At 39.9% G+C, this 20,441-nt stretch overlaps 2 protein-coding genes across 3 annotated transcripts in view; both read right to left on the bottom strand.

Moving 5' to 3' along the window:
* FSIP1 (fibrous sheath interacting protein 1) overlaps positions 1–7,683 on the bottom strand; it is an 81,342-nt gene extending 73,659 nt beyond the window's left edge. Inside the window, exons 1-7 of one of the 2 annotated variants that reach the window (XM_051621252.1) lie at positions 7,604–7,683; positions 6,735–6,859; positions 6,197–6,334; positions 4,641–4,827; positions 3,693–3,791; positions 2,222–2,394; positions 1,212–1,296 (exon numbers count right to left, since the gene is read on the bottom strand). In XM_051621252.1, the coding sequence (XP_051477212.1) occupies positions 1,212–1,296; positions 2,222–2,394; positions 3,693–3,791; positions 4,641–4,827; positions 6,197–6,322 (670 nt within the window). In that variant the 5' untranslated portion in view covers positions 6,323–6,334; positions 6,735–6,859; positions 7,604–7,683. The remainder of the gene's footprint in view (positions 1–1,211; positions 1,297–2,221; positions 2,395–3,692; positions 3,792–4,640; positions 4,828–6,196; positions 6,335–6,734; positions 6,860–7,603) is intronic. The other variant, XM_051621251.1, reaches the window with a different exon arrangement.
* Positions 7,684–9,607: 1,924 nt separating this feature from the next.
* The window catches only part of GPR176 (G protein-coupled receptor 176), a 48,117-nt gene continuing 37,283 nt past the window's right edge, over positions 9,608–20,441 (bottom strand). Inside the window, exons 3-4 of the mRNA XM_051622328.1 lie at positions 17,589–17,841; positions 9,608–15,882 (exon numbers count right to left, since the gene is read on the bottom strand). Coding sequence (XP_051478288.1) covers positions 14,775–15,882; positions 17,589–17,841 — 1,361 coding nt within the window. The 3' untranslated portion in view covers positions 9,608–14,774. The remainder of the gene's footprint in view (positions 15,883–17,588; positions 17,842–20,441) is intronic.

The raw sequence follows: 20,441 nt of genomic DNA, 5'->3' as shown, positions 1-20,441 counted from the left end.
TATAGGAATTGTATTCCATTTCAGTATCAACCAGGGCAGCTATCAGGTTACTCATTTAAATAAGTAAGACCTGAAAAGTAAGGCAGTAGCATATCACAGAAAATTCAAGATAAAAATCAAACTGGAAGATAAGTATAAACCTAAACTCTGCAGAATTTTGCCAGAACACCAGCACCCATATGATGTACATGATCATCAAGGAGTTACCTTTGAAATAAAAGAGGAACATGAGCAACCATATAGTCTTGCTTGTCTACTGTTTCTTTACTGACATCTACTGGAGGCTTTCTAAATATCACCCGTACCAAACTGTGTTCCTTCCTTAATGCCCAAACTTAGAAATAAAAGCAGGTTACCTTGTAATAACAAGTTTTGCTGAAATGCTTAGCCACACATTGCCACCATTATTATGCACATCTTTCCAAATTCAAGCTGAGATTTTTGCTAAGCAATAACCAGTCAGACCTCAAATCCTTGTTCTTCCCCCAACAAGAAAAAAATAGAGGTTTCACCATAATTCTGCTTCCTTTCAACCAAGAAACCCTTTCAACCAAGGCATACAGACTGACAGGTTACAAGATGTGCATAGGATTGACACACCTCTGAGAACTTCAGCACTGAGAGTATTCAAATAGCATATTTTTTAAAACCACTCTTCAGCAGTTTTGACATGGTTTGTTCTTGACAAATTCAGTTTTTGCTCCCCCTGCTCCTCCCAATAAGGACACCATGACCAGAATGCCTACAGTTTGGACCAGTGCCTCCCCCAGTAAGAACTGAGCCACAGAAAAAGAACATTTTAAAATACCGAACATATTCTTTTCCAGGTCCCTGCAAGCATGGACATCCTCTGTGCATTCTTGGAAGAAAACTACCAATCCTTTAGAACATGCTTCAATCACTTGCTTTATAACTCCAACAGAATTGTGTCCTGACTCAATAGGGAAAACATTTCTAAATAGTTAACTTTTCTTTCCCTGTTCCACATATAGTTTTACATTGCTGGTATTCACTGTAATTCTTAGCATAGTTTGTATTTTTCTGTTATGTATCGCATTCCTCTTTATTTTTTTCCCTTGATTTACTTTTACATGCAAGTATTATCTTACTGTAAAGGTTTGAAAGCTTTATTTTTTTATCATATCCAACAAAAATATTAATATTAATAGAAATGTAGGATAATTGTATCAAGGTATTTAATTCTTACTTACCAGATGCATCCTGCCATGATGAGATCAAAGCTAAAAAATGTTTTGTGTTTTCTATCTCCTCATGGCCTCCAGTGGTTCCAATAGACTACTCAAAAGAAATAAAGCTTACATACAAAGATACATGCATAAATTTACTTTAAAAGTTAATACTTTAAAGAAAAAAAATGTTGTCTGCTTATCATGTCTAATGAACTTCAGACACTATTAAAAATTCCGTGTTCTGTGACATTTACTTACTGTTGTATTTTATTCTTGAGACTTTCCGAACATCTCCTAAAGTTACAGTAAAGACACAGTGGAACTTCAAAGCCTCTGTTATATGTTGTCTCTAACATACAAATACATTACCAAGACAAAGAAGTTCCATAATGTACATATAGCTGTGAATCCAAATACACTGAAATTACAAGATGCAGTCAAACCAACTGCAATACTGTATTTTAAGCAACTGGCATTTGTATTCATGTAAATTACACAATACTTAACCTCAGGGGAAATACTAACTCGCATGTTTCAAGGCTTAAAGTGACACTCAACTGCTAAAGGACCAGAACAGGAATAATGTAAAAGAATTTGTGCTGTAGCATTCTTATACCTTCTTCAAGGGGCATCTCTAATTTCTTCAATAATAGTACTGAAATAGATGGGCCTAAGAAGTCATACTAGAGCAGAATAAACACTTGAAGGTCTGGGTTCACAGACATTACCTCAAACAGGTAAGGTCACATCATTCCTGCAAGTAGCAAACTCAAGCATAAGACTATGCTAATAAGCCACACCTAGACAGCTCTGTATTTGGCTGTTGGTCATATTAACTCTTAAGGACCACGGTCTTCTTTCAAAGCCTGCCTAGCCAATATATATCCCAAACTACTCAAAGTTACTTTTAAAGATCCATTTCTTCGCTATAATCAGCCAACTGTGAGTTATTTAGTAAAACTATGCATCTGCGAAATATGGCAATTCTGTAAGACAGTACTTATTTACAAAATAAGCAAAACACTTCTAACCTGAAGTTCTTCCCAGAGCTTTGCCCTCATTTCTTTTCCTTGTTTTTTAATTGTTCTCTCCTTAGAATGTTTTTTTGCCAGTATTGTGTCAAGTTTATTCATTTTCTTTATAGCTTCTTGAATCTGAGAATCTACATTTGTTCCTCTAGAATATTCCAAATAGGAAGAGTTTGCTGTAGAATACATTTTAAATTAATGTTAGCTTGAAGCATTTCAATTAAAAAAAAATTGAAAAGCAGTAAAAATAAGTTGGTAACAACCACAGACATAAGTACAAATATTCTTAAGCATATGTATCATGCTTACTTCTAAACCTCTTAGTAACAGGGAAAATACAGAAGTCTTTGTAACAGAACACTGAATCAAACTCTGAGCTGTAGCAGCTGGATATGGGGGTAGAGGGGAGGAAGAGTCCCCTCATTTTGGGCAAGTCAATCAATTAAAAAATCACAGATAAAAAAATAATCACTTCAGCCTGACTAGTGGAATACAAGTTGAAATGTCATTCATTAAAATGAATTAACTCTGGGGCTAAGAGAGACTCTGTGATATCTCTACTTTGAATGTTACAGAAGTTTCAGTCTTGACTTACACCTCAGTCAAACCAGATCCTGATACTGGTTCTAGAAAAAATCTTGTTTTCAAAAACAGAAATGCTGTTAACATTAGAGAAACTACCATTATTTAATTAAAATAGATTTCTGTTTTGTCTCTTTTTCCTAAACATGCAGATTACAATTTCTGATCACTTTTAGCTTTCCCCCTTAGTATAGCATCCTCGTGCTTTGCTCTCTTTCCTGGTCAAACTTAGCTTCTATAGGAAGAGTAAAAGAAACACTTGTAGCACTGTGTCTATTCCAGACTTCCAAGTTTTGTAGTCCTACAATCCTTTTCCATTTGCTAATCTTTTGAGGTCAACTACTTTACACATTCATTGATCCCAAGCATTTACTGTGATGTGTTGGCTACTTTATGTCATAAAAAGAGATGAGTGGTACAAAAAGGGGACAACTATTAAAATCTAGGTGAGTATCAGGGAAATACCAAGGACAAAAGATTTCAACTGGCTTGAATCCAGCAGATGGATTTTAACCTAAAACTACTGAGTGAAGCTTTGAAGTTGAGTTCTATCCCATTCATGTTCTGAGGAAATATTGTCAGATGACCAGCACTGCTGCACTAGATAGAATTGCCACAGATTCTGCCCTATTAGATTTATGTAAAACTCAAATGCTATGATATCATTAAAGAAACTGAATATCCTTTAATAAAACAATCTCCAATAAAGAATTAATCCAATGCCTCTTGAATACCATATCACATATACATTTTCAATTTGCAGTATTCCTTTTTAAATATCTAACATACACATACATACAGTATGGGGCCAAACCCTCCTAGAAGCATTAATGAGGGAAGAAAAAAAAATGTTTTATTGCACTTTTCACTTTATACACCTGAAAAGTAATACCTGCTTTTGCATTACTTTGTTTTCCTTGGGAAGGTTCACAGAATTTCAAAGTCTGTGTTTCAGTGCTATCATCTCCAGAATCTGAATTAGAGATACATCCTGAAAAATAAGAAAAAGCCTTTCACAATAAAATAAATGTGAAAGAAACTTTGAAGATACTGTTTAAAATGTTAACACTTGAACAAAATACATTTTTGTCAGTTAGGGATCACTTCAGAGCCTCTGCAGTGGACGGCCATTTAAAAAATTAGATGTACTAGTATACCAGGACTCATATTAAACACAAGAGCAGGAGTCAACGGATTTCTCTTGATCCAAATTTGTAATGAAATTTTATCTAAATTTGAATAAGGTATCCAAACCAGCCTTTGCTTCTCAATTTTTAAACAATCAGAAGCTCTAGAAAGTTAATTTATTACTATTTATAGAATGTCAAAAGAACACCATTTGAAGCACTTCTCTTCAAGTGGTTTCATTAAAATGAGATATTACATATTTATGTCTGAAGTATTAGTATTAGCATTGTTCAGTTGTTAAATACTATTAAAACCAATTTCTTGTACTGGTGGACCATTATATGGACACAAAATTTCTAACAAATTATCATGATGTCTGTGACAATTTTAATAAAAACACCTTGCTGAAAACTCTTTCTAATGTGGTCCCGTGGAACACACAGATGGTTTCTCTTCATCTTTTAGGACATCACCAAGGTGCAGGTAACAGCTTGGATACCACAAAACAAATGTTGTAGTGATAATGGCAGTGATAACATATTTCCCTCAAAGATGGATCCTAAATAGGGAAGTTACGAATTTTGACACCTCCCTCTCTTCCAGAATTTTAACCATTTGCATTCTCTCTTTCCTCTACCAGTAGAATTTTATGCATCTATACAAACACGATGCTCGTCTAGCCACAATACCAGCGTGTTAGTTGTTCCCATACCTGACAATTCACTGGGATTCAGTTCACACTTCTGAAGAAAGGTCATACTCTCCACTGTGGTTTGCTGATCAGTTCTTACTTCCTTGATGTCAGGTTTCTTTCTGTCATCACCTTTGTTTTCTTGTGGACAGCAGTGTTCCAGACTGCCTCTTTGATGACTACCAGCCAAACTGACAGGTGGATCAACCTACAAAATGCAATTTAATTACTACCATAAAGCCAGAAAAAGCTAATCACAAAGGGGAAGAAAAAAGATGATCACGATAATCACATACTATCGCAAAGACTAACAATAATCTATATAAGACTGCAGAGTACTTCTTCAATAAAAAAACCATTTTCAGAATGGTTAAGAGTTCTGTTTCTTAGACATCAAATTGATTCTCTAACTCATCATTCCACAGACTGTGGATTTGGGATTGCCAGGCCAGGAAATTATTCCAAAGTTTATGCCATTTCTTCTGCAGCAGAGGGTACAGTCAACCAGTTAAGAGTCTGTGTGTACAACGGCCTCATCCATTTCCTGATACTGCAGGTGCTCTGCAGCAGGCAGGATCCCAATTTCTCACTCATACCATAGAGTTTTTTATAGTCTTTGAAGTGCTGAAAAGCTTACCCCTAATTTATCAGCCTCAGGAGACTGGAATTGTCATGCAATAGCCTAGGATCTTTAGGTCAGAACATAGACTCAGAGTTATCTGATGTAACCTTAATACTCAACTGCGAACCTATAAAAAGATACTTTAACACTTCTATGAAGCATCTAGGTATAATCCCTTTCTACAGACAGGGGGGCAATTGGACCAATCTAAGTAAATCAGTCTATATTTCTAATTACCAAGTCCCAGTTCCTACATCCCAACAACCATATCACACAACCCATTCCCAAAATTAAGTTAATCTCCAATACTCATTTACTCGGAGGATGGATGAACACCTACTTCCAACAGATCACTGATTGTCTGGAGCTGACATATTTATTGGAAGACTATTTTTGTTCGTTTTTAAATCTGATTCAAACATATCCGGAGAGAGCTTTTCAGTCAAAAAATTAACTTGTGAGAACCGCTCAAATGTTTGCTTCTTATAAGCAAAATAACATGTATTCCAACTTAAATTTAAAAGCACAAATGGGATGGAAGTAAAATTATGTACATACCGGCTCAAGCCTCAAGAGCCTATACCAATTTTCTACAAATTACTGCCAGAATTTCAAATGCTTTTCCTTAACATAGTATTTATTTACTAATCCAACTAAGTCTAAAGAGAAGGCAACCAAGTTTTCCAGGCTGTACTGCTGAAGAGACCTCTTTGTGGAAAATGCAACATATTTTCATGTAACATACATTCAGAAAAATGAAACTGAACAGCATTTCATGCATGCACAAGGAGCAGCCCACATTCATGAACTTTCACATAACCCCTTAGCACAACTGCAGACACCAGAACTATGTATAAATCTAAAAAAGCAAAATCTTTTTTTTTTTTTTTTTTTGCATCCTACTAAGATGAATTAAGCATAGCATTTCCGACCCACTGAAAGTGAAAAGAATTACCTTTGGCAAATCTGGCTCTGGTGCTAATAACTCCATACATGTATTTAAAGATCTATAATTAGGGTAAGCTCTTGAGACAGAAGCAAGCCTTGAAATTTTATCCAAGCTCCCCCTTCTGATATTCATTGTGACCTAAAACTGGAATAAAAAAAAAAAAAACACCACAACAAACAAACAAAAACTTTCCAAACCATCAGGTTCATAATAAAGCAACACAAGCCCAGTAATATTTCAGATGTATATTAAACTAAGTTTCAAATCCTTTCAAGCAATTCAATGTTGAGTGGTGTTCCCAGTATAACTTGTTTGCCACTGAAGTACACATTTTTAAAAAATATGTACAAATATACATCACCATGCCAGCCAAAGTATTCAAATATTCTTACTGGCAGATAAACTTTAAATGGCTCAAATCTTAAAAAAGCAATCTGACAGCAAAGAAAATGTCATGGCTTTTTTTCTTTTTTCTTTAAAAGGGGGATTGGCAAAGTTAGCATCAAACAAGAATGAGGGTACTTTACAGATATCTCACACATACCAAATAAAGCAGTCAGGAGCTTTTTTTATTCAGTAGGTGTAAACGGAGGGAGCTCCCAAATCCAAACGATCACATTCCCAGTCCTAATTCAATTTTGAGTTTAAGCAACAGAAATGCATGGTTCTCTGCAAAAAAACCTGCAATAATTCACAAGAACTAGGTATCCGAGAATGTGACCACGCAGGGGCCATTTCCAGAAAGCTCAGGCGGGTACAACAGGAACAGCATACACCGAGTCGCGTATACAGGTGCGTAACACGACACGGCTGAAAGAAGAGGGCAGAGGAAAAAACAGCGTAGTTGATATTAATTTATTTCAGCCGATGCAGCTGAGGCTCCCGCACTGCAGAGGCCCCGCACAGCGGTACCCGCAGCCGCAGGACGCGGGGCGGGCCGGGGGCGCAGCCGGGGCCGGGCGCCCCAGAACGGGCTCCCACCCTGACGGAACCGCCCGCAGCAACCGCCTGGAAACCCCGCGGCCCGTCTGGCCGCCCCAGGCCCCCGCCCACAGCAGGTGTCCGCCCGCGCCTCCGCAACTTCCCAGGGCTTCTCCGCGCCCCGGGGGCAGCGGAGAAGCAAGCGCCAGAGACGCAAACTAACGTAAGTGAAGCAACCAAGGCAAGCGACAGCCGCGCCCCCGAGGGCTGCGGAACGAAACGCCAGGCGCACAGGCAACCGCAGAGGACGGGAAGCCCTTCCCCGGGCTCGCACGAGGACGGCACCGCTGCCCGGCCCCGGAGCCGCCGGGCGGGCCGAGCCCTTCCCGGCCGGGCGGGGCCTTTCCCGGCCGGCAGCGCCCGCCAGCGGCACCCGGCGGCCCGGCCCGGCCCGGCCCCGCTCCCCGGCCCGCACCCGCCCACCGCACCCACCTCTCGGGAGGCCTGGGGGCTCCACCTTCCGCCGGGGCGGCACCGCCGCCGGGCCGGGCCTCAGCAGGTGTCTCGGGAAGCGGCGGCCGTGGCGCTCTCCCTCGCTCCCGGAGTCTGAGCGACAGACAGCCGCACCGCAGCCCGTCTCTTCCGCGCTGACAGAGAGAGAAGCTGCACGGAGAGCGTCCCTCCCTGCCCCTCGCCCCGCAGGCGGCAGGGCTGTGCGGGGCCGGGGTCCGCGTCCGCCTGGTGGGCCTGAGCCGGGCAGCGCCCAGGCGTGGGAGGCCGCGTCCCGGGAGAGGGAGCGCCGGTCTGCGAGCCCGGCGGACGCTGTCAGCGGAAGGCAGGGCGGCCGAGGAGGTCCCGGCGGCGGGGTCGGCAGCCCGGGGAGGCTCGTCCTTCCCTTGCGCCGGTGCCGCCGAGCGCCGGTGGCGGGAGCGGCCCCTGCGGCGATGGGCCGCCCTCAGCGTGCGGTGCCGGCAGCGGCGGGCGGAGCTGAGAGCTGCGCCGGGCCCGGCGGGCAGCGGCGGGTACCGCCCGTCCCGGGCACGGGCCTGGGCTCGGCCCCCCGCCCGGCGGCCGGGCCCGGGCTGCCCCGCTCGGGAAGGGTGTGCGGGGCTGAGCAAGGGCGGCTCGCTTTAAAGTCAGCCGTAAAACCTGCCAGCCAGGGCGCTGCAGACGTGAGTTGCCGCCGTTTCCATGGGCGCAGAGTACACGCAGCTGTTGTCCGTCCCACGTCAGTGAAAGAACGAATGTTGAAGTGTTTAACACAAGAAGTTACTGCATTGAGCCTTTTAAATAATATGTCTATGCTGTGAAATAACGTTGTTTCTTCTGGTAACCTTTCTAGTTTCCTGCATAAACTGTGTAAACAAGGAGAGTTGAATGTTTTAAATAAACTCATTAATACTGTGGTCACTGTTGTTTACCTGAATATTCATTGTTAATAATGAATTTTCATTAATAAGGGCAGTGTAATTACCTTCCTAATCCTCTCCTTATTTCTTTTCTACATTTAAATAGGATGTGACAGTTTTTTCCTATGTTCTGATTAACAGGGAGGGAGCAGCCACAACTTTCCTGGGCCACCTCTTCAGTGTCTCACTACCCTCACAGTGAAGAATTTCGTTGTAGTATCTAATCTCAATACAAGTGCCTCATCCCTGGAGGTGTTCAAGGTGAGGTTGGGTGTGCCTCTGAGCAACATGGTCTAGTGTCTCTGCCCGTGGCAGGGGCTTGGAACTAGGTAATCTTTAAGGTACCATCCAACCCAAACTATTCTCACAGCTCATAGACTCTGACTTGCTAACAGCTTCCCAAGTTACAGACTGCCTACAACCTCAGAAGAGCATATAAGAATGTCCAGATTTGTGCTTCATAACAAACTGACATAAATCTCCTCTGGAAATGGTGCTCCTTACTGCTGCTTGTCCACATAGGATCAGTGAAGGTTTTCAATGACACACCTGAGAGTCAATAATAAAATGGCTTGGCAGGGCTATCTCACAGTTATCTTATGATCTATGAGTATGTGTTCTAGAAGACCCAGAGAGGAAAATAAGAGGTTCATAGAGTTCACCTTAAATTCTGAAAATCTGGCCATTTGAGTCTTCAATAAGAGGGCTGAACTTTATATAGACATCATTACCTATTATAGAATCTAAAGTATTTTTACAGGTGGCAGGTGTATTTATAATGAAGTTTGTACTAAAAAAGCAATACAAAGGGTATAATTTTTTATTTTTGCCTTTCTGACAATAAGTCAGTTTTGTTCTGTGATAAATTTACTTACCTGAAGTAGGATGAGGACAAAGGGGAAAAGCATTGAACTGGAGAAAACTCTTGTGTCTAGGAAGGGCGCAGCAAGAAAAGCACTCCAAGATGTGCTTTTAATTCTAAAAGCTGTTACATGATGAAGACACATTTAGACAAGCCACCACAATAACAATTAATTTATCCTTTTCTCCCTAATCCAATTAAGAAGAAACAAGTGAGGGGGAAAAACACAGGGAACTTGTTCCCATTACTACTGCTTTTATTTATACTCCTCTTCTGAACAGCGTTTTAATACACAAATAGGTAGCGAAAAAACTTTCATGGTCTCATATAGGTTGGAAGGCAAATTACAAGGATTTGACTAATGCCTATTAGTTATCAGTATTAGTTTGTGTACTCACTTGACGTAGCTTTTCTTCACAACATGCAGAAGTTTAAAGGTAGACTGTAACAGTTCCAGTACACTGATCAAGACGAGCACATTTAATTTTCCTGACATTTTTTCCCCTAAATATTAGGGGAACAAACAGACCCTTTTCTCACAGAGGACAAATATATAAGGTATTAATATCTGTTGTTTGGTGTGTGCCAGGAATTTTGGGCCATATTCCAGCTTTTCCAGAAACCCTTGGTGAGGATGAGTTGAGTTCTGCAGTATGCTCCAACAGCAATAGTGATACAGCACAGTAGTAACCTAGAAGCTGAGGAGGAAAAGGTGAACTAAAACATGAAGTCTAGAGTCAATGGTAAAACTTCCATTGCATTTAATAAAGCCAGGTTTTCATTCTTTGACTTGCACTGGGAAAAGTCCTGCCTTGACAAGACTGTCTTCCATGCTGCCACACCTTCTGCTGGCAAACAGCAGAGCTGAGGAAGCCAGAGCTTAAACCAGATTGTGTTGTGCTGGAATGTCTTAGTGCTGTGGCGTGCAGTGTGTTGGGAGATTGCTACTGGATAGGTGCAAGGGGAACAAAAGAATGAGATCCTCTAAGTGTCTAAGGATCTTCTTCATGGCTTAGGATATGATCCAGGCAAAGAGCAGAGGGTTTAGTTTTACAGAAAAGGGAGGTAAAGAAGATAGACCACTGCTCAGGTAAGTACTATGCACAAAGGGGTTTTTGGAGTAAATCAGCATCTCAGTGCCTTATGTTTAGCCACAGGAAACCTGAGGATGCAAAAGAAAACTATGTAGAGAAATCCTGATTTGCATTAACAAATGTGTATTTAGGAATTGGATCTAACCTGGTATTTCTTAGGCTTTCTTTAAAAAACAGTCCACTTCCTCCACACAGAGAAGAAACTGCTCCTGTGCACATGCAAAGGGCTTTCACTGAGATGAAGAAAGCTTCTGCATCCCGGTCTTGTATTGTTGTCCCTGAGCGAAGCAATCAGAAAAATCAGCCTCTGCGCACTCTTGACCACCTCTGGCTGGTTTAGAAGCTTAAAACCAGGTCTGGAACAAAGATGACTTTAGATAGGTTCCTGCTGTGACCCCTCTGTGTCCTCCAGAGGAGGGGAGCAATCAACTTGCTTAGGAGTGCAAGGATCTGCATCTGGAGTTCTGCAATTTTCTACAAGATGTGTTTTGTTGTGTTGTGTTTTGTTTTCATAAAATGTCCTTGAATTACAGATTACTGAAGATTGCAGTGATTGACCTTGTGGCCCCAGTTTGATAGTTAAGACATCAATTGTTTAGAAATCCTGCTAATATCTTTACTTTGGCACAGAGAAAGTCACAAATAAAAAGCAGTCTTTTTAAGAGGTAATGTTTTCAGTTCGACAGCAATGACTTCCTATCTTTTGGGGAGGGTAAGTCCTTCACAGCCAAAAGAAAAAACAACAAACGAACAACTAACCAAACAAACTACTGATTATCTCCTACTGACTTCTACATAGGTTAAAGCACAATTACACAGTAACCTACATCAAACAAGACTAGAAGGCAGGGGATTTTGCTTTTTTTATGTTTACATTCTTTATCTAATTATGCAGTGCAAGGTTAGGTGACATGAATGATAGGAACTACCTGAGTTTTGCTGGACATGTAATCACCTGCAGAGCTGGTTACCTTCACAGCAGCTTATGAGACAGCTCCTGTTTAGCTGAAACGAGCTGCCAAGTCCCAGTCCTACTAATCAGAAAACACAGCCTGACTTTCCATTCTTCAAGATATAGTACACTGATACAGGAACATTTTCCCAGCAAAAAGAGAGCAAATTTGAAAACAGTGATTTTAAACTTTTCTTCCTCCGGGTTTATTCCCCAGTAGTAAGTTTTAGCCTTTAAATCTATTTGCACAGGCCAAATAACCTCAGGCTTTCACTTCCTCAATTCCCACAGCTTTGCTTAGTACTTCACTTTTTGTACTTCACTTTCTTTCATCAATAATCCGGAGAGAAAAAATTATCTAGTGAACACCTGTGGTGGTTAAAACCAACTATAATAACAAAAAAAAAAAACCAAAAAACCCACAAATTTTGCTTATCTTTACTGTGAAGGTACATAAGAAAACAAGTCTTGATTTTTCTTTTTTTTCATATTGGATGCTGGAGAACATTTTGCCCAGCAGAAATCATTTGAACAAGCCATCAGACAGCAGAAATTACTCAAAGTTACCACTGTCTTAGATGCATCTAAGTTAAAAATCATACTCTACAAGTCAAATATTCCAACTTGCATAAGAGTCTCCTGAATTAGTGTTTTCTGATGACAATTCTAGCACAGAAGCTGGATCATGAATTTTACATAGATTTTTTCTTATATGCAAAGATATGCTTTTGCTTAAGCATTTGCTTGGATAAACTTGAAAGAGGGACTGAAATACAACATTCCCAAATAATTCTTCAAGTATGGAAAACCACCTCAGTTAATTTATTGCTAAAAAGTTTCAATGTCTTCAGATACAATCTGCTAAAAATATACAAGCAAGTTTTTACATGTCCACTTTGAAAGAAAAAGATACATTTGTCTCAACAGTCAACAAACCCTCACAAACTTCTTGGTTTCCAGATATGATAAAACTAAATGTATGCAATTTGTCTCTTTGAATTTATCATTGGCATTTCATTCAACATGACATTTGAAAGGGACAAAGCTAAGACTAAATTTGCTTTCCTCAAAGGAGTTCAGATCTGAGTAACCATTTATGTGCACTCATTAATCACAGAGACTTTAACCAGTATATGTATGTAAGTAGCCATAAATATTAAATTTAACCACAATTCATAAGGAAACTGTAACTCTTACTTTGCTTTTAAGGTGTTCCAGATTTTTTTACTAACATCTGTTCTTTCACTAACTTTGGAAAAACAAACATGTCATTAAATTACTTATCAGCACATGAAAAAAATGTCTGCTGTGGTATTTCTCTACCTCTGCCAGGGAAGGAACACTTTTTCCCAGAATATTTCTTCTGTCTGGTTTCAGGCAAGCTATGTCTGCCTTCTCATGTCTTTATCTAAGAAGCAGGGCAGGTGGGTTTTGCACCACCCATCTGGACCCCTCAAATACTGCTCCTCACTCCCAAGCTGAGAAATTCTTGAACTATCAAGAAGTGAACTGAAACCAAAGAGGAAATAGAGAAAAACATAATTTACACAGTAATTTATAAACTTTTTTTAAAATACATTTTTATTAAAACGTTTGCTTGTAATGCCTTGTAGAAATCAACCACCTTGGAGCCATCAGAAGCTGCTGACTTTCTTCAAACATGGCAAAGGAAGAACACCTCCAAATTCTGCTTCAGCAGAATTTTTTCTCACTTTTAACACTAACTGGTTGGATTTAGTAAGTTACTGTTAACTTGGCAAGATTCTTCACCGTGTCCTTGTCAAACTATGCTTTCATAAACAGGCAGTAACTACAGATACAGGTTCAGCATGCACTGAAGGGCTAAAGTACAGGAGAACCACACAGAGTACACAGATGTTACAAGACTGTGCTTTTAAGAAACTACCCACAGAGACAACAGTGAATGCAGATACAGAAGGAGGAAAGACTACTTGCACCTGAACAAGGATTAAAATGCCAAGGTTACAATAATTTCAGGTCATCTAACAGACTGATATAGTTTAAAATTTACACTCGGTATAAACAAGACAAGATGCCTGTGATGATGCATGGGTGCAACCTGCAGTACAATGCCTGAACTCTTACAGAAAGGCTGGTGTGCTGATACCAGGGATGGCATGACTCTGATCCACTCAGGAATTGGGCACCAGATTCCTGTATGAACATGAGATTCCTGTATGAACTAGATTCCTGTATTAACTCATGTTCATACCCGGGATAGTTCACTCTGTGAGACAAGCCAAGTAGGATGGTTGGCATCTCTATCTGTGAAGGTAGAAGGAAAACCTCCATACCTCTGACAATAGCAGAACAACAGCATTAACAAACCTTGCCTTTTGGGATCTGTTATAAGCTTCCTCTGCAGTTCACTACAAGGCAACTAGCATTTCTGACTCTTTTCTTTCATTTGCTAGCTTCCCCATAAAAAACAGCACCAGCAGAGGAGTCTATTTTAAGGTTGACCCCTTGCTTACCTGCAAAATACATATATTACACTGTTGGGACCTTTGTATATGTTCTTTATCATGGGATCAAAGTGACCTATTTATGACCTTGGCACATACATACTTGTTTACTGGAGTAAGGATTTGCCCTGCAAGGTCTTCAATCCCATTTTTACTTAAAACTAAAATAATTTATTTTATTAAAAAAAAAAAAAAAGTCATTCTCAGGTTTGACACACATAACAGTTTGGGTATCCTTGGCTTTGCTGAAGTTTTCAAGCCAAAAAATAGCAGTTCAGGTTTTAAAAAAGTTTAGATGTTTGGCAGATGCTTGGTAACCAATTTGTGCAAAAACTCCAGCAAGGTTTAATTTTAACACTAATTCAAGAAATGGGCTTAACAGAAAATGAATGTATTTAATAGCCCATCCTACTTAATTAACAAAATGTGCAGAATCTTACTGTGTCCATTTACATGAGGTTAGGTCTCATCTTCTCCCTACAGCCTTTCCTATTACGTTACTTTGACACCCAGTCCATTTCAATACAACATGGGGTTTCCCAGCAAACTGACTGCTGTATTGGCATACTTCAGCCGCACAAAGTGTTCCCAAAGCCACATGGACTTTTTGAAAGTGAATCAGGCAGGTGTCGTTGTAGGGATTGCACAGATAAAGCTAAGAATCACCATATTTTTATATATTATTTTCATGAAAACATATTAGTAAGAAACACTTCTATATACATTTCCCTTTTGTTTGTTTAAATTATATTTGGCACGGAAAAATCAGTCTGTAACGTATTTCAGCATAACAAAGATCCATGGGATCACACATTTAATAGAAGGTGACCTTCCTTTGTCAATTAAAGCTCCTGCTATGACTAAGAATCCACCTTGGGAAAGATACTGACTTTATTGTTTCTGCTGATTTTTCTTTCTGCTTTACACTTAGGCTGTTTTGTTTGGATTAACTCCTCAGGGGTATTCCCCAAAGGAGGCAGGAGCCGCTTCTTGCTGCTTCGGCTTTCTGAGAGCCACTGTGGAGGCAGCTCAAAGGGTCCGAAACCAAACTGCATGGAATACTTATCATTTACTGTATCAGCTTCTGTGGGCACAGCTGATGCCATCTGAGCTGCAGAATCTGCAATTGTCTGTGGTACAAATTTGTGAGCCAAAGTCTCTCCAACCTCTAAACTGGTGGTAGGAATTTCTTTCTGCTGAAAGTCACCAGAGCCAATGGATTTAGTCTCATTCTCCTCATCTTCTGTTGGCTTGAAGATTTGTTGTTGCCCAATATGAAACATCTCCAGAAGCTGGCTCCCTGAACGGACACTGGGCTCCAGATTAGCATCTGCAACACCACTCGAGCTGACCATGTTTCTCCTGCTATACCTCTGGTGCAGCTGTACTATTGTCCCCACTAAGCACTTCCGTACAGATTTGTTAACAGTTAAAAATAACAAAGGATTGGCCAGCAAAGAGACCTTGGGCAACCAAATGGCAGTGAGGAACAAGAAGACTGAAATATCTGATATATTGAGTATGGTGCGGTAAATCACCAGAGTCACGTAGGGGACACTGCAGAAAATAAATACCATGACCATGGAAAGCAGCATGGCATGAAGCTCAGCTTCTCGCTGGGAGGCATAAGGGATCGAAATTGTATTCTGAGGGGTCCTTAAGGCAGCTATGATGACTTTTTTCTTTTGGCTGGCACTCAGTGCCCTGCGAATAAGAATCATAAAGAGAAATACCACAGCCACTGGTACAATCACAGTGGTGACGTTATAGATGATGACATATATCAGGTGGCCAAGGGAGTAACTCCAAGATTCAGAGCAGGTAGACATGGCATAAATATCTGACACATTAGTCACAGCAAATACTGGAATGCTGGCCACTATTGCATGGGCCCAGATATAGATAACCAGGTCTCGGGACTTTGCATCAGATATTTTTCTTTCCAGAGGGTATAAAACAGAGTAGTACCTGTCAAAAAAAAAAAAAAAAAAAAAGTTAAAATTATAACTAGTACAATGCAAAGGGCGAAGTCTATAATACGCATAGCACATATGAGAAGCCTCTCAGGAGCTATTTCAGCATAATGTCACAAATCCCTAAATGGGCTACCAGCTGACTACCTGCTTCTGAGAGGAAAAAAAAATCCCAAGGGTCTACCTATGCAGATCTATCTATAGAAAAAAAGTTGAATATTCAAACTTCAGAATTAATTCATCGGTGATTAATGATTCAATAATTGGGACTATATCATTTGGCTGATGTGCATGAATATTAATTTGAAGATTTAATCTCTTGTAAACTGGACTACATATCACACACAGCACAAAACTTCAGAAAACATAATGGAGGCAGAGATATCTCACATTGCAAAGTGTCCTGGTTTGAGCCAAAACCAACTTTCTTTTTTGTAATTATACTTTTCAGTTAAGTCTCTTCTAAGTAACTGCACTCAGAATTAACTTGAGAAGCTGCTTTGTGACATATTTCTTTTCTCTGGACATTTGGAAAAAGCTGTTGGTCACAAATTACTTGTACTCATGTACTGGAAGTACAATGAGGTTTTGTTTTGCACAAGCTCTGGTTAGCAAGGCCCTAAGCAAAAGAGTAGTCAAACACTGAACAGTCTGTGTACATTAAAAATAGTGCATCTCTGACATGCACTTCAAATTTCAGTCACTGATTCATTGTTTGCTTACTGCTGTGGACTTCTAAGACTTTTCAGGAGGGATCTGTTCTTTTACATGTCATTATATGTGGTAGCAATTTGTGCTTTTTGTTGGGAAGATCCCAAGTTTTACTGGTGAAGGGCAAATGATACACTGTTCCAGTGGCAACACTGGTGTGCATTACAGGTAGTGATACTGCAGTTATGAAGACATTAAGTAAGAGACATATGACTTTATTAGGTATACAGTTTGTTCTTGTAGAGCTAATGTATTCTGTGGTGAGAAGAGATAACAGATCAACAATAATTTTATCTAACATGTATAAATCCACTGTTTTAGTAAACTGTATTAAACTAGTACCCACCTTTCCTTAAAAATATCTAACTTACTGCCTATGCATGTAGGTGGCATCAGTAATAATAACAAACAAAATTAATGGGAAAAAAACCCCAAACCTTAGACAGTCTGGAAGGCCACTTCTGTTTTAGACTGATTTTCTACATAGAAAACTTCTCTGAATTAATTTTAGTTGTATTAATAAAGTTTGAAATTTCAAGTTGATGGACAATCTGCCTCAGGCATTGGTAAATTCTTCCAATGGCCAATGGCTTTCAACTTCCACAGTTAAAAATGGGCACCTTGTCTGTAGCCTGATGCTGCAGACATTAAGTCTTTAAGTTCCACTACTGAACAAGGATTATTAACAGGAAGAAAGAAAGGATTAAAATTTCTCTGAAGACAATTCTATAGACTCAAAGTCCTTTTATCAATGCCCAGAGATATCAGGATGAACTGAAAAATAAAGGTTACAGAGAAGAATATTTAACCCAGGACCTTCTGCAAAGAAGCTGTATGCTGTGAGCAAAGCACTGGAACAAGAGCAGTTAATGTAATGGCATAAAGCAACACTAAATAGCATATACAAGATTAATACAAAAGGAAGAAAAGGGTTTCAAAGGGAGAAAAACTAAAAATAAATGAAGGATCTTGGCAAATTTGATCTCTTACCTGTCAAGTGCTATGGCTGGAAAACTAAGGATAGTCACTGAGCAGAAAACTTTGTGCAGAAACTTAGCAATTCTGCAGAAGAGCATTGTATAGACCCACCAGCAGCAGTGTGGACTGGCACTAAGAGCAATGTCAAAAGGCACACAGACTAGGCTGGCACAGATCCCCGAGCAGGCCAAATTCTTAATGAACCGATTTGTTACAGATTTAAGTACCGATGTTCTACAAGTTGACCACAGCACCATGATGTTACCTGTGAGTAGAAACAGGAAGGATAAACAAAGCAAAAAAACCAACCCAAACAAGCAAAACCACCCCCAAAACCCAACAACAATAATTTGAATATTTGAATGCTTAGAGTTTGCCAGAAGTCACGGATTTGAACAACCCCACTGCCCACACTAAAAAGTCTGTGTAACAGCTCGAAGCTTTAGAAATCAGATCATAGAATCACATGATCATGGATTGGTTTGGGTTGGAAGGGACCTTAAAGATCATCTTGTTCAAGCGGAAACAATTACACCCCAGCTATCTCCTCCCAGCATGTAGTAACAAATAAATTAGGTATTGGCCTCTGAAATTCCCTAAGTAGGATATCCAAACAATGTTTTTAGCTGCTTATATTGACTCCTGCATTGAATGAGCCATCCTGAGTATTAAAATACAGAAATTTACTATAGTGCTCATATTTTAATAGCTAGTGGGGAATTGTTGTTGTTGTTTTTTTAAAGATAAAAATATACTGCAGGTAAATATCAACATAAACATATGGTTTCAATCTGTTTGTGCATAAGTGGATCAAAGCAGCTTGCTTTTCTTTCCACTGGCCACTTCAATGGCATGGACAGGCCTGTGTGAAGCCACAACCAGAACTGTGTCTTTATTTTTTTTCAGGATATTCTATACATAAACAGTAACAGGCAATTAATAAAATGGGACAGGCAAGAAAAATAAAAATACTTGATGCAGGTAACTTCACAAAAGTACACACAGAATGCAACCTACTGTTTTGGATATTCAAGCCCTACACATATTTTTCAAATACAGTGAATAGATGGCAGTGGAGCAGAAGTACAGAGAGAAACCAGCATGAGCTCAGTCACTGTTTCTTATTCTGTCCAGATTCAGGAAGAAAGATCATATCACAGAAACAAAATTTCCATCACAAATTTCCCTAAGTCCCAAAGTAACTTCACAAAAGTAAATTAAGCAATCTGTTCTTCCTGCATGCAGCCCTGGGTCCCTTCTAATGCATATCAGGATGGCAGACAACTCACACTTAAAATATAGGAATGTATCTCTCCTTTAAAAATATGCCTTTAGCAAGATGTTTGCCCTTCCTGCTTTAAAAAAAAAAAAAAAAAAAAAAAAAAAAAAAAAGTGCTACCAGGAAACAAAAAGCTTCAAAGCTTCATAGAAATATGCAAAAGATAAGATTAATTTCATATTAAAGTCTTACCTTGAATGTCATAAAACACCCATCATTCTCAGAGCTTTGGCCACTTCCAATCAATACAAGATAAAAGATGATACTATAGGGGAAGGAAATGCAAACACCCACTATATGACCACAGAAATGCTTATTTTCCCCCAAGTGCATTTTATGCTCACAGAAGGACTCTCAAAGACAGGTCAGCCCAGGATGGCTGGTGAAGGAAATCGAGCATCTGCACTTCACCACTTGCTGCAAGCTGCCTGGAGTGCATCCAGCTCCACCAACCCGACATACATGGAACTACACCACATGGCGTCTCAGCAATAGCTCCTTCTTGTTTTGCCTTGGTCTGCTCAGAATGAGCAGTCTCTTTCCTCAGTGTCTACATGGGCAGAGGGGAGCGATGTTCAAGGTGGGAGAGGGCACTCTGGTTTCCCTGCTCCCCTGTCTTCTTGGCTCTAGCTTGACCCTCCCAGAGCAGGTCAGAAAAGGGGCAAACTCCTACGATGATCAAACACTGTGGCAGATGTATCCAGGCAGATGGAGATGTACTAGGGCAGAGCTAAGGAGGCAGAATGATCTCTGCTAGCACAGCTGAGCAGCGCACACTCATTCTACATCACATAACCTGGTGCTGGCTTTTCATCCACGCCTTCACAGACACTGTTTTGGCTCAGGCTCCAGCACTTAACACTTGAACATATTAGTGCCATCTTCAGACAGAGCACTTGAAGACTTACTGACAGCAAGCAGGAAATAGAAACTTCCAAAGTGTGTTAAAACTGGAAGGCGGCAGATAAATGTGCAAGGTGACCAGAGCAAGTTAGAAGCATGCATTTTTAAAGACACATGCAGATCATGTATTTCTAAGTAAGTTGTCCAATTTAAACTGAAAATTGCCTAATGTTTCAGCTAAACGTTCATCACATATACATCATAAAAATAGGACAAAAACTCGCAGTTTTCTTGGTGGTTTCACAAGAACTCTGTAAACTTACAAGGCATCAGTTATTACCAGAAAACATCCACCCTTTTAGGAAATGATCTGACAAAGAAATGAAAGCAAACATAATTTATAAAACTCCCCCTAGTAATTCTTGACAGTGGTTTTCATGGATAAAAATCTCTAGTGGAGCACATATCTCTTGATGATACTGTCTCCTAGCTAATAAATACTAATGTAGTTTATGAAATACCTTTCCATAAGACACTAAGCAATAGACAGTCATTAAACCATCTTACCAGACAGCAAATCCAAGAAAAAAATAAAATGCAATAGCTCAGTGCATGAGACTGATTAAACTATGTTAAAATTTTCAAACTGAAGAAATACTGCAATCATTCTTTGTTATCCAGTTCACTGCGCATCAGGCATTTGTGATTCTCCTTTATTTTATTCTTCCTTGAGACATACTGTG

This window comes from Apus apus, chromosome 5 (genome assembly GCF_020740795.1).
Source record: "Apus apus isolate bApuApu2 chromosome 5, bApuApu2.pri.cur, whole genome shotgun sequence".
NCBI classification, from domain to species: Eukaryota; Metazoa; Chordata; class Aves; order Apodiformes; family Apodidae; genus Apus; species Apus apus.
This window is presented reverse-complemented; position numbering and strand designations above follow the sequence as displayed.